The 16454-nt window shown below is 39.4% G+C and overlaps 1 protein-coding gene across 4 annotated transcripts in view; it reads right to left on the reverse strand.

Annotated features, from left to right (window-relative positions):
* The window catches only part of OSBP2 (oxysterol binding protein 2), a 363838-nt gene that overhangs the window by 54274 nt on the left and 293110 nt on the right, over positions 1-16454 (reverse strand). For all 4 annotated transcript variants that reach the window (XM_088475122.1, XM_088475123.1, XM_088475125.1 and 1 more), the window contains 2 exons: positions 6047-6164; positions 3924-3990 (listed from right to left, as the gene is read on the reverse strand). In XM_088475122.1, the coding sequence (XP_088331248.1) occupies positions 3924-3990; positions 6047-6164 (185 nt within the window). The remainder of the gene's footprint in view (positions 1-3923; positions 3991-6046; positions 6165-16454) is intronic.

Here is a 16454-nt window from a genome sequence, read left to right on the forward strand (position 1 = left end):
CCACCCACAGCTTGTGCGAGTGGCCAGGAGACCATCGCGATTATCGCGACCATCGGCCTTGCGACAACACTCTGCGGTAGGGTCTAGGCTGCCGCAAGGCCGAGTGGACCCCCTGCTCTAATAGAGCAGGAAGTCCACTTCTGACATCAGTAGTGATGTCAGTATGCCCGCCCAACAAACGGCACCCCCCCTACCCGCCCACAAAAAACGGGGCGAGCTGTCACTCACCATCGACAGCCGCCCCATTTTGTTGCGAGCCCCGTAGCAACTGAACTTCAGTCACGCAGCGGGGCTCGCACACGACAGTCGCGGCGCATGCTAAGTGTGCAAACATCGGGCTGCTTGCGAGCGGCTCTGAATGAGCTCCTAAGTACAGGGGAGCCGCTGCTGCACACAGTGCAGACACTGCAAAATGAAGCAGGTACCACATTGAACATAAAATTGAATGAGTGAAAGAAAGTTAGAAATCATGGAATGAGGAAAGTGGTACAAAATTAAATGTATTCAAAGTACAGGGAGATAATTTTAGTTTGGAAGAGAGCAATTGGGGTAAGTAGATCATGGGTGGGGAATATATTGGGGAGACAGGAACAGACAGGGAGATGAAATCTACAGGGCTGAAGAGTGCAAGGAGAGGAAATGGGTAAGTAAGGCAGGACGAAGTCTGCATAGGACACCATGAAGGTGTCTACATGGGGGAAGGTAGAAGGGTGCACAGCGTGGGTGGTGGCAAAGTGAGCAAAATGTTGGGGAAAGTGGTAGAGGAGAAATGCGTAAGAGGGATGAAGAAGAAGGGCATTGGGACTGTGCAGAAGGGAGGGGCTAAGTGGTAGTAAGGGTATAAACATTTACCTGGGGTAGAAGTGTATTGGTGCAAGCAGAAAATAAGAAATGAATGGGAAGATTGATGTGGGGAAGCTAAAGTTGGAGAGCTGAAAAGCTGAGAGAACAGATATAACAAGTAAAAAAAAAATTGTAAAATTTCAAGAAAGGAACAACTTGGAATATTGAGATAATAGTGTATAAATAAGAACTTGTATAGATCACTGAGCAGAAAAGTGTGTAAGCATGCGGCTGTCAAGGGAAATGGAGAGAGCAAGTAGTACAGGTTGAGAGGTAAAATGAGTGATGAGACCTGGAGTGTGAACAAAGGGAGGATAGCCAGAGAGGAGCAAGACATAAAAGACAGATAGAAGGAGCAGGAAAGAAGATGAAAGGAGAACAGAAGGAAAAGGGAGAAAGAGAGAATGGAGGATAATTGGGAACAGGAGAGAAAGGAATATCTAGATAGGAGGGTAAGAATGAAAAGGAGGTAATGTATGAAACGTTAGTGTAGTGCGACTTTTGGCTGCATCAGAGTGCCGGACAACAGGGAATTTTGTTGGATGGACCACTCGAGACATATAGCGTGGAGAGACCACTGTATTGCGTTTGGAATTGGTTAGGCTTCCACTATATTTATATAACAAGAGGACAAGGTGATCACTACACTGTGAATTATGGGGTCTAAACATATTCTGGATGATGCCAATGTGTGAAACAATGAAACTAGAACACAGAGTTTGGGTAATAATCCTCATTCTCAATATCCTGTACGTGTGAATTAATGCTATGTTGTGGATATCCGAGCACACAGTGTCATTCTATTCCTTTACTGTTGCTTTGTCTACTACAGTAAATTGATGAGATGGACAATCCCTGAGTAGTACATGTATAATGTATAAATGTATAAAGTATGAATGTGCTCAAGCACTGCATAGGGTGGTTTACATTACGTTTGTATGTGCACACAAGATTATTTTTTATACCATCCCTGCTATATTCTGTCACTCAACCTTTACACAGATGTAGTGATGTACTAATCTTGCCTACTCTGTTGGTTACGCCTACAGTTAATTTGGTGTTGCCCACATGAGATTACTGCTAGAAATTTTTCCAGGGCCACTTTTAGTTCCCAATCCGCCACTGGGAGTAAGTATAGAACACCTGATACAAATGCCACTATTTTAAACTGGACCATCTTGAGATGCGTCTGACTGAACAGATACATGGATATATTCTTTGTGTTACATGCGTCTTTCCTGCGTACACTACCGTTCAATAGTTTGTGGTCACCCAGGTAATTTCGTGTTTTACATGAAAACTGACTTTTATTTATCAAATGAGTTGCAAAATGAATAGAACATATAGTCAAGACATTGGCAAGGTTAGAAATAATGATTTTTATTTGAAATAATAGTTTTATCCTTCAAACTTTGCTTTCGTCAAAGAATGCTCCTTTTGCAGCAATTACAGCATTGCAGACCTTTGGCATTCTACCTGTTAATTTGTTGAGGTAATCTGAAGAAAAATCACCCCACGCTTCCTGAAGCACCTCCCACAAGTTGGATTGGCTTGATGGGCACTTCTTGTGTACCATATGGTCAAGCTACTCCCAAAACGGCTCAATGGGGTTGAGATCTGGTGACTGCGCTGGCCACTCCATTACAGACAGAATACCAGCTGCCTGCTTCTTCTCTAAATAGTTCCTGCATAATTTGGAGGTGTGCTTTGGGTAATTGTCCTGTTGGAGGTGGAAATTGGCTCCAATCAAGCGCTGTCCACAGGGTATGGCTTGGCATGGCATTGCAAAATGGAGTGATAGCCTTCCTTATTCAAAATCCCTTTTACCTTGTACAAATCTCCCACTTTACCAGCACCAAAGCAGCCCCAGCCCATCACATTACCGCCACCATGCTTGACAGTTGGCGTCAGGCACTCTTCCAGCATCTTTTCACTTGTTCTACGTTTCGCAAATGTTCTTCTGTGTGATCCAAACACCTCAAACTTTGATTCGTCTGTCCATAACACTTTTTTCCAATCTTCCTCTGTCCAATATATGTGTTTTTTTGCCCATATTAATCTTTTCCTTTTATTGGCCAGTCTATATATGGCTTTTTCTTTGCCACTCTGCCTAGAAGGCCAGCATCCTGGAGTCACCTCTTCACTGTAGACGTTGACACTGGCATTTTGCGAGAACCATTTAATGAAGCTGCCAGTTGAGGACTTGTGAGGTGTCTACTTCTCAAACTAGAGACTCTAATGTACTTGTCTTCTTGCACAGTTGTGCACCGGGGCCTCCCGCTTCTCTTTCTACTCTGGTTAGAGCCTGTTTTCTGAAGGGAGTAGTACATACCGTTGTAGGAAATGTTCAGTTTCTTGGCAATTTCTCTCATGGAATAGCCTTCATTTCTAACAACAAAAATAGACTGTCGAGTTTCACATGAAAGTTCTCTTTTTTTGGCCATTTTTAGAGTATAACTGAACCAACAAATGTGGTGCTACATATACTCAACTAGCTCAAAGGAAGGCCAGTTTTATAGCTTTTCTAACGAACAAACCCATTTTCAGCTGTGCTAACATAATTGCACAAGGGTTTTCTAATCATCCATTAGTCTTCTAACGCGCTTAGCAAACACAATGTACCATTAGAACACTGGAGTGATGGTTGCTGGAAATGGGCCTCTATACACCTATGTAGATATTCCTTTAAAATCAGACGTTTTGCATCTAGTTTAGTCATTTACCATTTAACAATTTATAGAGTGTATTTCTGATTAATTTAATGTTATCTTCATTGAAAAAAACAGTGCTTTACTTTCAAAAATAAGGAAATTTCTAAGTGACCCCAAACTTTTGAACGGTAGTGTATGATCAGTGCCCAAATGTGTCAAAATAGCTTCTAATGTAACACAACTTTCTTTTGGTTAATCCCTACGTGTGCAATGACTATACCTTCACACCTACTCAGTATATGGATTACATAAAATATGCACATACTTTGGGAATAGTGTTATTGATCTTGCTACAAGATTTCTCTTGAAACCGTAAAATAAAAAAAAAACTGTTTGTTTCTGTGAAATTGCCAAGATTAATAAACTTACATTGTCTTCTAGATGCCAGTCTTCTGGATGACTTCCACTAGCACTGCTGTGATTACTGCCAGAACGCCTGCCAAGACAAATAAGAAAATGCATTACGAAAATAAAAATATTAAAGATGTAAAATTCTAGCTTAAGTAACCCGGGACTCAACAACATTGTGGGCATGCTGAGAATTATAGCTTAATACCCGCCAAGCCACATGTTGCAAAATACTTGACCACACAGGCTGAATTCAGTTTCTGCACTGACACTTAATTCAATTGTTAGAAGCTGCTGAAAACACAAAGCCCCTAAAATGTTGACATGTTGTGCATAATCTGAATACACCAGTCGTTTATTAAAACAGCTCGCTTAAGCCTTTGAAAAGCTGTCAGATAAGGTGTTGTCTGGTTCACTGCTCTTATTTTCTTATTTGGAATTCGATTCGGGAACGGAGGAGGCTGCTGTGGGATCACAGCACCATTGCTTCTAATTATGTATTTAAAAAGCAGTCCTGGGAACATTATATTTATTGTGCTTCTACAAGCACTAGTATGCTCTGGCAGCAATAAGTAGTACCAGCATACCCAATCTGTCAATGGCTGCCAGGGTGTGTTGGGAAATATAATACTTTAGTATATGGTACTACATTTGGCATTTTTCCTTTTGTAAGCACAATTATCCTAGGGAAGTCAGCTGAGTACTCAACAGGCTTGCGTTTCCCTGTTATAGTTGGACAAGCTTCGCTAGTTATTGGAGAACACCCATTGTTGTTTGTACCCCCATATTAACTGTATCCACACCATAATATGAGTGCTGCAGTTCATTCCAGACTTTTATCTATGTTCTATGATTTTTAATACACATTTAAAACACCAAATCATCATCATCATCAAGTGAAGGAAGATGACTGCAGTATCTAATATGTGGTATAGTATCTTGATACTATTAGAGGTAAATTCAATTAGAAGTGATGTGAAATGCTGTTGGAGCATGCGGAATGCAGGTACCTTGCGGCCACCAAAAGCACCAGTTTTATTATTTATAACTGTAGCCCATACCGCAATTCTATGTGATAAGCACAGCAGCAAATCATGATCACACATCGCTGAGATTTGAATCCCCTCCTTTAAAATGAATTTTGATGCGGTTGCATTCTAATGCACTATTTTGAGTTTCCCACTGAATTGTAAACTGGACCAATCTATTATTTGGACATTTAAAGACTTTTTGGTGCACAATTATAGAGAGCAATGTTGTATTTCACTAGAAATATTCTACGTCTAGAAAATATTCACACCAAGCAAAGAGATTCCGTTTCAATGTAATTTGTACAGTTACAGAACCAAACAGAGATGCAAGAAAAAGAGGTTATTAGTTACAAGTGTCCACATTCTAAACTATGTATGTAGGAGCATTATTAGAGCATAAGAGGGACTAAATAGTTCAACTAAGAGAATAAGGTTATAGAACTATGTAAATGTAGAATTCTGTAAATAAACAAATACAGTTTCTCCTTTTACACCAGGGGTAAACACTCTGACATATAAAGCAATGAAGACTGCCCATGGGGAATGTCCTAACTCCCCACAAGGGCACCTAACACTTGGTTACTTACACCCTGCTGCTTATATGAGTCTTATAATAGCTTATGCAGCATTGTTTATAAACCATGTCTTTGCCCTGCATTGTTTTGTACTATAAGTTACTATGTAAAGTGCTGCGATACCCTTGTGATGCCATATAAACAAAGAATAATAATAATAATTAGGGTAGTCTGCCAAGTTAGTGAATGAAAACCAGAACACCCAGCAAGCAGTTGCTTTCTAAAAATTCTCTGGCTGAGTATTTTGTACTATACAAGAAATATCTGCCAATGCACTAATGTAGCACTAAGAGGAAAATCAGGTCTGACTAGTGACAGAATGATGTCAGACCCTGTGATGTGCGAACACAATCCCGTCAGATAGCTGAAATAACAGCAATAACCATGCTTACATCAGAGCAGCAAGGTAAGATAAGTCACAGAGTGGGAACACATGTCCCTAAAGAATACAATTGTTAATGTGTGTGTCATACTATGTTTGTGTGCTGTCAAATACAGACATGGCTGTTAGCAACTTTCCAGAACACAGTAATGTTACCTGTGCTGTTTTGGGTCAGTTGTTACTGTGATAAAGGCTGGTGCGTCCTCCATGGCATCAAAGTACTCGGTGTCCTCATCTTCATCACTGGCTTCCCCCTTTACGGTTTGTACATTCCCTGAAACATCAGAGACATACTGTCAATGAACACTATTAGTGCCAATATCTATTAATATGTCCTTACTTCTAGCTAACTAGGCACTAAGTAAGTACAGTACAGTAAGTACAATAGATTTTTAGTGGATCAGGTGCTAAAGCATACTAAGTGCCATACGTTGTTGCTTAATACAGTTGTTTCCGATTGATGGAATAGAATGCATACTTAGAGCATACCTGCTGAACCAACATTAATGAGAATAAAACCAATTGATTCACTAGAGAGACCTGATAGGGGTGTTCTAGAAATGGATTCCCTATTTTGTACACAATAATATATTTTCATATAATAATTTATTTTCCATTTCCTCTTCAATTAAATTTGCTTTGTATAAAAGTATTTTTTTCAAAACAAGCTTCTCATGAAAACCTTTACAAAAAACACAAAGGGTAACTTCAATTCCATTCCAAATGAAGAGTGTAGAAAGTTCTCAAAATATTTAAAAAACAATTAATTAATTCCTTTGGTTTCGCTGGTACAAGTCATGCTGGGGACACACTGGACGATACATCGTTAGTACAGCCGACGGATGATATATATCATCTCGATTCTCGGCCGGTGTGTACAAACAATACATCTGTGAGCCATGATGTTTATAAATATATTGCATCGGGCGTGCAGAACGGCAGACGAGATATATCTGTCTGTGTACACGGGCTACCAGTAGCCTACCGACCCATTTGGTGTTGAGCTATTGACTGTCTACCTAAATATTGCAGCTCTTTCAATCCACACCCAACTGAGTATGATCTAATCAACATTAATCGGATCATTATCAGGCATGCCTACAGCTGATCACGATTAGTTCATGTATGTTTTCATCTGCTGATTGCTTTAACAGGTCCCAATGCGATCTGGCCACTCAGTGTTTATAGCCTAAAATGTGTGTGGCAAACTGGAAACACATCCTTTCCATCGTATTGAGTGTCAGACTCTTAAATTACAAAGAATAAGCAATGCTTTTGAAAGTAGGGAAATTTCTTTAAAATATATCTGAAATATCAGTGGTTAGGTTTTATTTATTTATTTTAAGAAAAAGCTATTTCAAGGCTTCTTTTATTGTCTACAATGTGACTCGGGGAAAATGCACTTTTTTGACCATGACTAAAACATGGAACAATGGGGCAAATGTATGAAGCTCTGGAAAGTGATAAAGTGCAGAGTGATAAACGACAACCAATCAGCTCACAACTGTCATGTTACAGGCTGTGTTTGAAAAATGAGGGGTGGGAGTGGATTGGTTGGTCATTTATCACTCTGCACTTTATCACTTTCCACAGCTTCATACATCTGCCCCAGTATACTGTGTGTAGCGTGTTGGCCTGAACAGTGGAAATGCTCACAAATATGCTTTTGGGGGTTCAGCAAAGTAAAGTCTCTTATAGGGAATGATACCTTCAGCTTTTCTCCCTTGGCTAACAGGCGGTATTAGATACGTAAACGATCTGATCCGTCACACCTCCTTTCCCTCATTTGCTGATCAGCAGTCTAAATTCCATATCCTCTCCAAACATTTTTTCCAATATCCACAACTTCAGAATTTTCATTGTATAGTTAAACATCGCCTGGTTCACCGTCCTTTGACCTCTGTTGAGTCGTTGTGTCTGCGTCAGTTTTCCACTGCTGGTCTGATCGACTCTATATTCAGAGCTTTCTTCAGCTTTAATGTCTACACGTGACCCACATGAGTTGGCCTGGGAATGGGATCTGGGTGAATCCCTTGACCCTGATGATTGGGAGGAGATTAGAGAGAGGGCTGCTTCTAGCTCAATCTACGTTAGAATAAAGGAGAATGTTTACAAAATCCTCTATAGATGGTATCTGGTCCCCTCCTGACTAAAAAAAAGATGTTCCCCGATACGTCCGATACATGCTGGCTTGGCTGTTCGTTAGAAGGCACTTTCTTCCACATTTGGTGGAGTTGTCCGAAACTTATTGGTTTCTGGTCAGACATTAGGAATTTGATTGCTTTGATTACTCAACTCCCGGATACCTCTGGATCCTAAATGTTTTCTTTTAACTTTATCTATCCCGGTTGCCACTTATCACCAAAATAAATTAAATAGGCATATTCTCTCAGAGGACACCTGTCAACTGACTGGAAGCAATTATCGCCCCCTTCCCTTCAATCAATTATTAGAGTTTGGACGGTCCAGCGTATGGAATTTATGACAGTATCCTTAATCATTCTTCCAAGTCTTTTGACGAGGTTTAGGACCCCTGATTGTCCTTTTTCAACGCTAGTTACCCATTCACCTAATTTCCCTCATTCTTTCCCCCTCTCTATTCTTTGTCTTTGACAGTTCTAGCCATGCTGTCTCCTTTCTCCTTTTTTTCCCTTATATATTTCTATAGAAATATTTCTATTGCTATTTTCAGAGATACCGTATGTCATTCTATATGAATATTTAGTTGTGTTATGTGTGGATCTATAATAAACATACCGTTCCAAAAAATAAATAAAAAATAGACATTAAAGTATGCTATGGAGCTTAGTTTCAGTGCACTTGCTGATAGGGAGCAAAAACTGCATTAACTTCTTCCATTAATCTTACTATTATCTTTAAGAATCAAAACAAGCAGTTTACAGATTCTTAGGTAAAATATGTGCCCCACACATTTCACTCAAATGTGCTCCACAGAGGTTAGCGAGGTGCTTCATGTTAAATGTGGTGATTTGTGATCAAGCTTGGTTTAGAGTTAAATGTACATTAAATCCAGACGGGACCTTGTCTCACAGGCACAAGTCCTCTGCCAGCTGAGGGGCTACATAGGGAATCTGGTGAATGCCACTAGAAAAAGGTTACATATCTTCTACCTCCCTACTTATTCTCACGGGTAGCCTCCCCAATGCATTTGGGCCCTGCAATGCTCTATGGGGAGTATTCAATTAGGTGCGAGAAACCATATTTTAGTAAAAACGGTTGAGAAATGCTCTGTGACCCCGGCGGCACTCCTAATGACTACTTAAGCAATTTGAGGTTTCCAATTAGCTTAATTAGTCCTTAATTACTCACCTTCCGAAGCTGTGTCTTCTTCCTCCAGCGTCGGGAGCCGGGTTTTCTGCGGCAGGGTGAGAATGTGTGAGTGTTTGTAAGTATGTATGAGTGAGTGTTTGTAAGTATGTATGAGTGAGTGTTTGTAAGTATGTATGAGTGAGTGTGTGAATGTGTGTGTGTGTGTGTGTGTGTGCATGTGTGTGTGTGTGTATGTGTGGAGAGTAACCCCCGATGTGTGACTCCCCCCCCCTTCCCCATGAGTGTATTCCCATTGTATCTGGCACAGACAGAAACGCATCTCCCAGCAGCCCACTCCCCAGTGAAAAGATGAAGGGAGGTCACCAGGAGCAGCGGACACAACTGGAGAACCCGGGACAGCTGAGTATATATATCATTAATTTTTTTAACTCACCGCAGGGTTTTTTTGTTTTGAAAAGCCTGCGACCACTTTTTTGGAGCTCTCAAAGCCGCGGTAAACCAAAATTGGGTGCAAGGTTTTCACCTAGCTAAACCTTGCCCCCAATTGAATATGCCCCTATGAGTAACAGGAATCATCTAACTTCAGTATGAGAGGTGGCGCTGCCCGTGTTATCGGATTCTAATTATTTCCAGCAGTGAGGGCTCTCTCATCAGCCACCCTACACCTAGGCAAGACGGCTCCCAGCAGAGGTATATATTACATATGTGAACAGGTACCAATCTATCACCTATGTCTGCCTGTTTAAACACATACTAATAGGGTTATTTACCCCCTGAAGCATTCACCAATTACTGATTTAGTGACTTTCTCCCTGCCGTTTATAAGTACATGTCGTGTAATGTGACTATCAACTGATTCTGTATGTATTAAATGTAATTTGTTAGTACAAACGCTTTATGAGACACATAAAACACATTGTTTATGCTTTGTTTAAAATATTGCTGACGTTTATTTAATCTCTTGCATTTGTGCGAGGACAGCCGCCATGCTGTATAAAATTAAAAACTGCTCGTATTTACACATTGCATATTGTGTCAGCTGCCGATGTGCCGTAGAATACATCATAGTTTTACCATTGTATTTAACCAAGAGATGTTTTTGATATACTGCTTTTACACAAATTACTGCAGCGGATACCAGAACAGGTAACTGTCCCTTTGTACCCCTCTGCTTACGAGATAGGTCTTTAGCGATTATAGATTGCGATTATTTTAGATATTTGAGATCATGTCATCACTTTTTCAGAATATTTTCACTCTATTATGTATTAGCAGATTATTATTATTATTAGATTATTAGCTTTACTTTAAACAATATTTTAAATGTATATGTGTGAACTTGGTTGCTAAGTCAATAATGACCACAAATATGTAAAATATTTTTTTAATGGAAATTTATTAAAAGTGAAGTATTAATATTGACATAATTTCTTACATATTGCATAAGTGTGCCCCAAAAAGTGAGTTTCTTTTTGCTCCCATATATGTGTTATTTGTGGTTCACAGGAAACACAATCTATTAACCCAATGTAGTCAGATAAAATGTACAACACTTTAGTAACAATAATCTATATCCAGGTTACTATGTACTATAAAAGACTCATCTCCATGTCATACCAAGTATCACACACAAAATTACTGTCCAGAATCTTCCATACATCAGTCTCTGGTACAGGACTTGACTACATTTCACATGGACAGACGCATCTCTATTTTTTTTAATATCTCAAATCCTATGCATTACAAAAATAATGTATATAGTGTTGCATATATGTATGGTACCAGAATTGTAATAAACCATATCATAAAAATAATAATAATAAAAATAGTGATAACAACATGTAATCTACATGTATGTTCCATATACTTAATTTATTGATCCATTTGAAATTAAATTGGTAGCAAATCTTGTACAACCAGACACATTTTCTACAAACAACAGTTATTCCAAATTCCTGGATAACTGTTATGCTAAACATTCACCCAACTCATCTACAGACATTCTAACCCCTCCACGTGGTAGATCTATCTGACAGATTGAATAACTGTGAAAAGCAGATGCCCTAGACATGACATCATGATTATTCCAGGCCTGTCAAAATATATGTCTCTGTAGTATTGCCCCTAAAGCACTGCACAATGTCACATGTGCCAAAACATTTCCTGAATAAACCCTACATTCGTTTTCAGTTGTCTGTGGAAAAGAACTTGGCTACAGGCAATTTGTGCTACAGTTTCAGTTTCACCCATTTCTGAATGAAGCATTTTATTGCCCCTTAAAATATCCTTTTCTTGCTCATACACTTCCCTATAATACCAAGGTCATAAATTGTTATTACCACCTTGATCTATAGGCACATTCAGCAAATTATTTTGTCTTAATATATATGTCTTTGAAAACAGCCATAATGCATACAAAAGGAAGGAGTATTTCAATTCCTTGCAGATTTAAAGCTTTTATTGCAGTTTTAGATTAAAACGGACTCCAAGTCATAATCACTATATGATTCAAACCATTAGATTATAATGGATAAACTAAGAATTTGTTTTACAAATCATAAGATTCTGTAATCCAATCGACAAAGACAGAAACTCACCCATTATCAGTTGACAAACTCAAAAAGTCAGTGTCACTGTTCAAAATATCATTTGTGCCAGCAGATAATCCAGGAAGAATGAAAAATCACGTCAGCTGAAAAATGCAGCCCCACAAAAGCCAGTGTCAGCTAGCCAGTAAACAGCAACTTTGCAAAGTGGTTTAGGATGCAGCAGACGAGAGGTTCAATTTTAGTCCTGGTTTCGGAGTTTAAAAATAATATCAGCGGCTATTCCTGCACATAGTGTACACGCAGAAATAGTTAGGCATTTTGGACCTGGGGCTGTGTGACTGCTACAATATGAACCTCAATGAAAACAGCATAAAGGGGTGGCAAGGGTTAAAGATAGTAGAACTATGTTAACATTCATGGACGCATTTCACAGCATTTTGAAAGTAAATATTGTACTCCTGTCAGTTCAGCAGTAATATATATATTCAATATTTGCCTTTCACAAACTGGTTTATATTATAGTTATTACAAATATTCATTGAGCTATATAAGTCGAGGAACAAGATATGTGACAGTCCAAGGGCAGACAATCTATGGACCAGTATTTCCCTCCAGTACTTCCGCCGCTTTGCAGCATTTTATCAAGGTCCCATCAAATGAAACTCCCAGCAATGTGCCCGCTAGTCACACGGTGACTAGTAGGAGAGAGAAGCAATCAGCCATCTGATAAATTTCTGTGCCATTCAAGCGGTGATAGAAATTATATTGTACATAATAGACACAGACCTTTTAAATGACCATCACCTTAATCAGAAACCCTGCTTACTGTAATATCAGCTACTTATATTTTCCACTAATCTGTCTGTTTACAAAACAAAAACATTTTAATAGAAAGTCATTTTCCCAGAAGCACTTGAGATTAATGTTTAATTACCTGGTATTCAAATTTTCTGAATTATATTGAATTGTACAAAAATCATTAGAACTACAGCAAAATATGTGAATATCCAGGTCAAAATAAACCTGGCCCAACTAGCATAAATATAGAAATTAAACGCAGATGATTGTAAATATAAACACGATTAAATTCACACATTTAAATTGTTCATATACAATAAAGGAAAAAGTAAAGTTTATTAAAGTGATTGCATGACATCCAAATAATAATAATCTTCACAATCACATGGTATAGTGAAAATAATATGCATGTATGTTTTTTTAAAAAGTGATATACTGTAAATAAAAATACTCACTATACACAGAAACAATTGTCCAAAATATTAAATAGCCCTATATCTATCTTACATGGCCCACCATTTATCCCAAGCATAACCAGTTCCTACCATATACAGTTTAGTTCAATATCACCTTATCACAGTTGCCACAGCCCCCTGCACAAAACACCAATCACCCGCAGGTACCAAATCCATACATAACTAAATCCGAACCAAGAGTCAATTTCCATAGTCAATTCCAATTGGACTGTCTTTAACCAATAATATCACTAAGGCTGTTTCCTAGTTAGTTTGTTGCAAGACCACTGGAAATAACCCTTAGCACAGTGGTTCCCAAACTGAGTGCTGTGGCACCCTGGGGTGCCTCAGGTCAGTGGTCCAGTACCACATAAAATTATTTTTAGTCAGTGTGATAGGCAAAACCAGTGCTAATTGCTGCTAATGAATAAATATGTGGACAAAAAGCGCAGCACATAACTGAACCTAAGGGTGACATATAAACACAATTTATCGCATTCAAATTTTGCTGAATTTCTCAATTAAGAAACTTTTAGCCCAGAGGTGCAGTCCAAAAAAGGCTGATACGCTAGGGTGTAGTGATTCCAAAAAGTTTGGGAACCACTGACGTTAGCATTAAAACATCAATCTGCAGTCTGCACAATGCATTGGATGTTACCTAGGAGAATTTAAAAAACAATCAACGGGATGTAGTTATGAGACAGACCGGCACCTGCGAGGCGTCGAGAATACAGATGCCTATCTTAAACACAACGCCGGAATCCAGGAGGACGTGTGGCCGAACTAATGTAATTCGGGGCACCCTTACTGTTAACCGTGTTAGGTTTAGGTAATGTAGCGGGGTTAGCATTAAGTTTTTGGGGGGTTAGAGATAGGCACCCCTAAGGGGGAGGGTTAGGGTCAGGGTCAGACACCACTGGGGGGAGCTTAAGTTTAGGCACGAAGGGGGGAAAATTTAGGGTTAGCCACTAACGGGGAGTGTTAGGGTGCATGGTGTGGAGGGTTAAGGTTAGGCTACAAGAAGGGAAGGTTAGCGTTAGGGGGAGAAGGGGGGAGGGTAAGTATACTTACTCGACCCATCGGGATACCAATCATTGGGATGCCGCTGTCGGTTTTGTGACAGGAGGTATCCCGACAGCCGGCATTACATACCTATTCCCAATCAACTCATGTTCTGACTTTACACTGTTCCAAGTGCAAGAAAGAGAAGCACTACCCAACTTTAGCTCTATGCTATATATGAGGGAATGATGGACTATTACCAGATTTACCAAGTCACTGTCAGAGGGCTATATAGAGATCCAGATTGGAAATGTTGTCAAGTACAGTACGGCAAAATCTGTTACTTATATTAGGCACAGCAACATGGAACTTTTCGATCATTAGTAGAAGCATAATGATAGCAATAGAGGCCCATAATCATTTTAAGGTATGCAGATATATTCTGTGATTTTACTGTTGTTGAAAACTGACAAGATTAAGGAGTCTATTTACTAAGCTTTGTTAGGAGATAAAGTGAACGGTGATAAGGTACCACCCAATCAGCTCCTAACGGCCATGTCACAGGCTGTGTTTGAAAAATGGCAGTTAGGAGCTGATTGGCTGGTACCTTATCACCTTTCTCTTTATCTCCTAACAAAGCTTAGTAAATAGACCCCTGAGTGTAGAAGAGAGGAGAAAGCTGTAATAAGTAGAGCAGTGGACCAAGTTGTAGATCACTGGCAGCATGCAATATTGAGGGATGCTTGACTGTGCATTGCGTATTCCAACATCAATATATGTACTGCCCCTATTTCAATCGCCATTTCCCTGCAATACCTGTAGCTGTACCAGAGACTGTAACTTGCTGCTTCAGAGCCCATGCACCAACTACAGCTGAAAACAGATAAGACTGATATACATTGTCGTCTAGGAGACTGAAACACTGTCAATGAGTTCCCATAGTACACACATTTCACACACTGCCTACATTCATTTTGTGTAAACACCTGAAACAAAAAGGACAAAGTAATGTAGTTGGAGATACAATAAATGCTGGAATCACTGTGCAGCACCACCTAGTGGCAGGACAGTTAACCAAGGTGCACTACACAATAGGCGCATGAGAAACACAAAGAACATACATACTGTTGCAGTACTGGTAGGGCAAGATAGAATACTATTCTGATAATTGTTGTAGAGTAACCTTATTACCTACCTCAAGCCAAGCAATTATGTGTTCTCTTAAGACTCATGTAGGCTGAATGCAATGTTGTTCAATCTTATAGTTAAAGTAGTGAGTCCACTACTGACTCACCAGAGCTACTGATAACGCACAGTAACACACTTACATCAGAGCTGAAGATATTTAAGACCAGTGGTGATCACGAGTGAATATAAGTTTCAGTCACAGAAAACTTCCTGTCAGTGCACATATAGGGGGACATTGCAGTCAGCCTCTCATTGCTAATAACAGTGAACAATAACTTGCATTTAGCTGAACAACCATTAAAAATAAATTGCAAATATCTTAATGGGAGCTTTTAAGTTGGACACACACAGAATGATCCGGTCACGCGGCCCTAGAGCCAAGCAAAAGGGTACGTTTCCTTCTTAACCACCATGAAGGAGCAAACAGGAGGGGGGGGTCGGCTGGAAACGGCTGAAGAAAGATTTGTTGTAACAGATGTAGTATGTGATTTATGTTCAGCATACGGCGGCTGAAAGAGAACAGGATTGGCAAATTAAAAGGGACTTACCACTATCGTAACATCTAAGAACTAAACTAATTATTAGTGACCCACAGCTGGTGGAAGGTGATTTGTCCAAGACAGCCAGCAGCCAGATTTACTGACAGAGGACACTGCCCTAAATATATAGTTTGCTTGTTGACACTTGGTTTTGAATACGGAAAGAAAGTAGAACATCTCAATCAGGACCCACATTGTCACTACTTATACTGGTAAATCCAATGGAATTGCTAAAAGGATACCATAGAGCAAAATGACTACAGATCACTCTTTACTGTACTCGTCCCTGATGACTTACCATAGAGGCCACAATCTGAACGACATTCTTGCTCTCCTTGAAGGACCCACCTGGTAACATGTTTTTTTGTCCAGGATTAAGCTCTTTTATGTAACCTGCAGCTCTAAGCAATCAGGTTCATTCTTTCACCATTCTCGCAATGTCACATGAAACATTTTCTTACATTTAACACTATATTTGCAATTTACATATCATGATGCCTCTGAGGTTTAATGTATGTCAGACAGAATAAAAGGGCATTAAAAGAAAGCATGGCAGTGCCTCGCTCATAAATCAGGAAAGCCGTTAGGTCAGGGCTGAGCATTGTGCTGGTATGAATCATACATTACCAGGTTTACACAATGTGACCATTCACTGTATACAACAAAACCTGCAAATAGACTGCGCTGAGGATCGACAACCAATAATAAATTTAAACTTATGTTTGATTGATAGAATTAGCAA

This window comes from Taudactylus pleione, unplaced genomic scaffold (genome assembly GCF_031769625.1).
Source record: "Taudactylus pleione unplaced genomic scaffold, aTauple2 ptg000162l, whole genome shotgun sequence".
Classification (NCBI taxonomy): domain Eukaryota; kingdom Metazoa; phylum Chordata; class Amphibia; order Anura; family Myobatrachidae; genus Taudactylus; species Taudactylus pleione.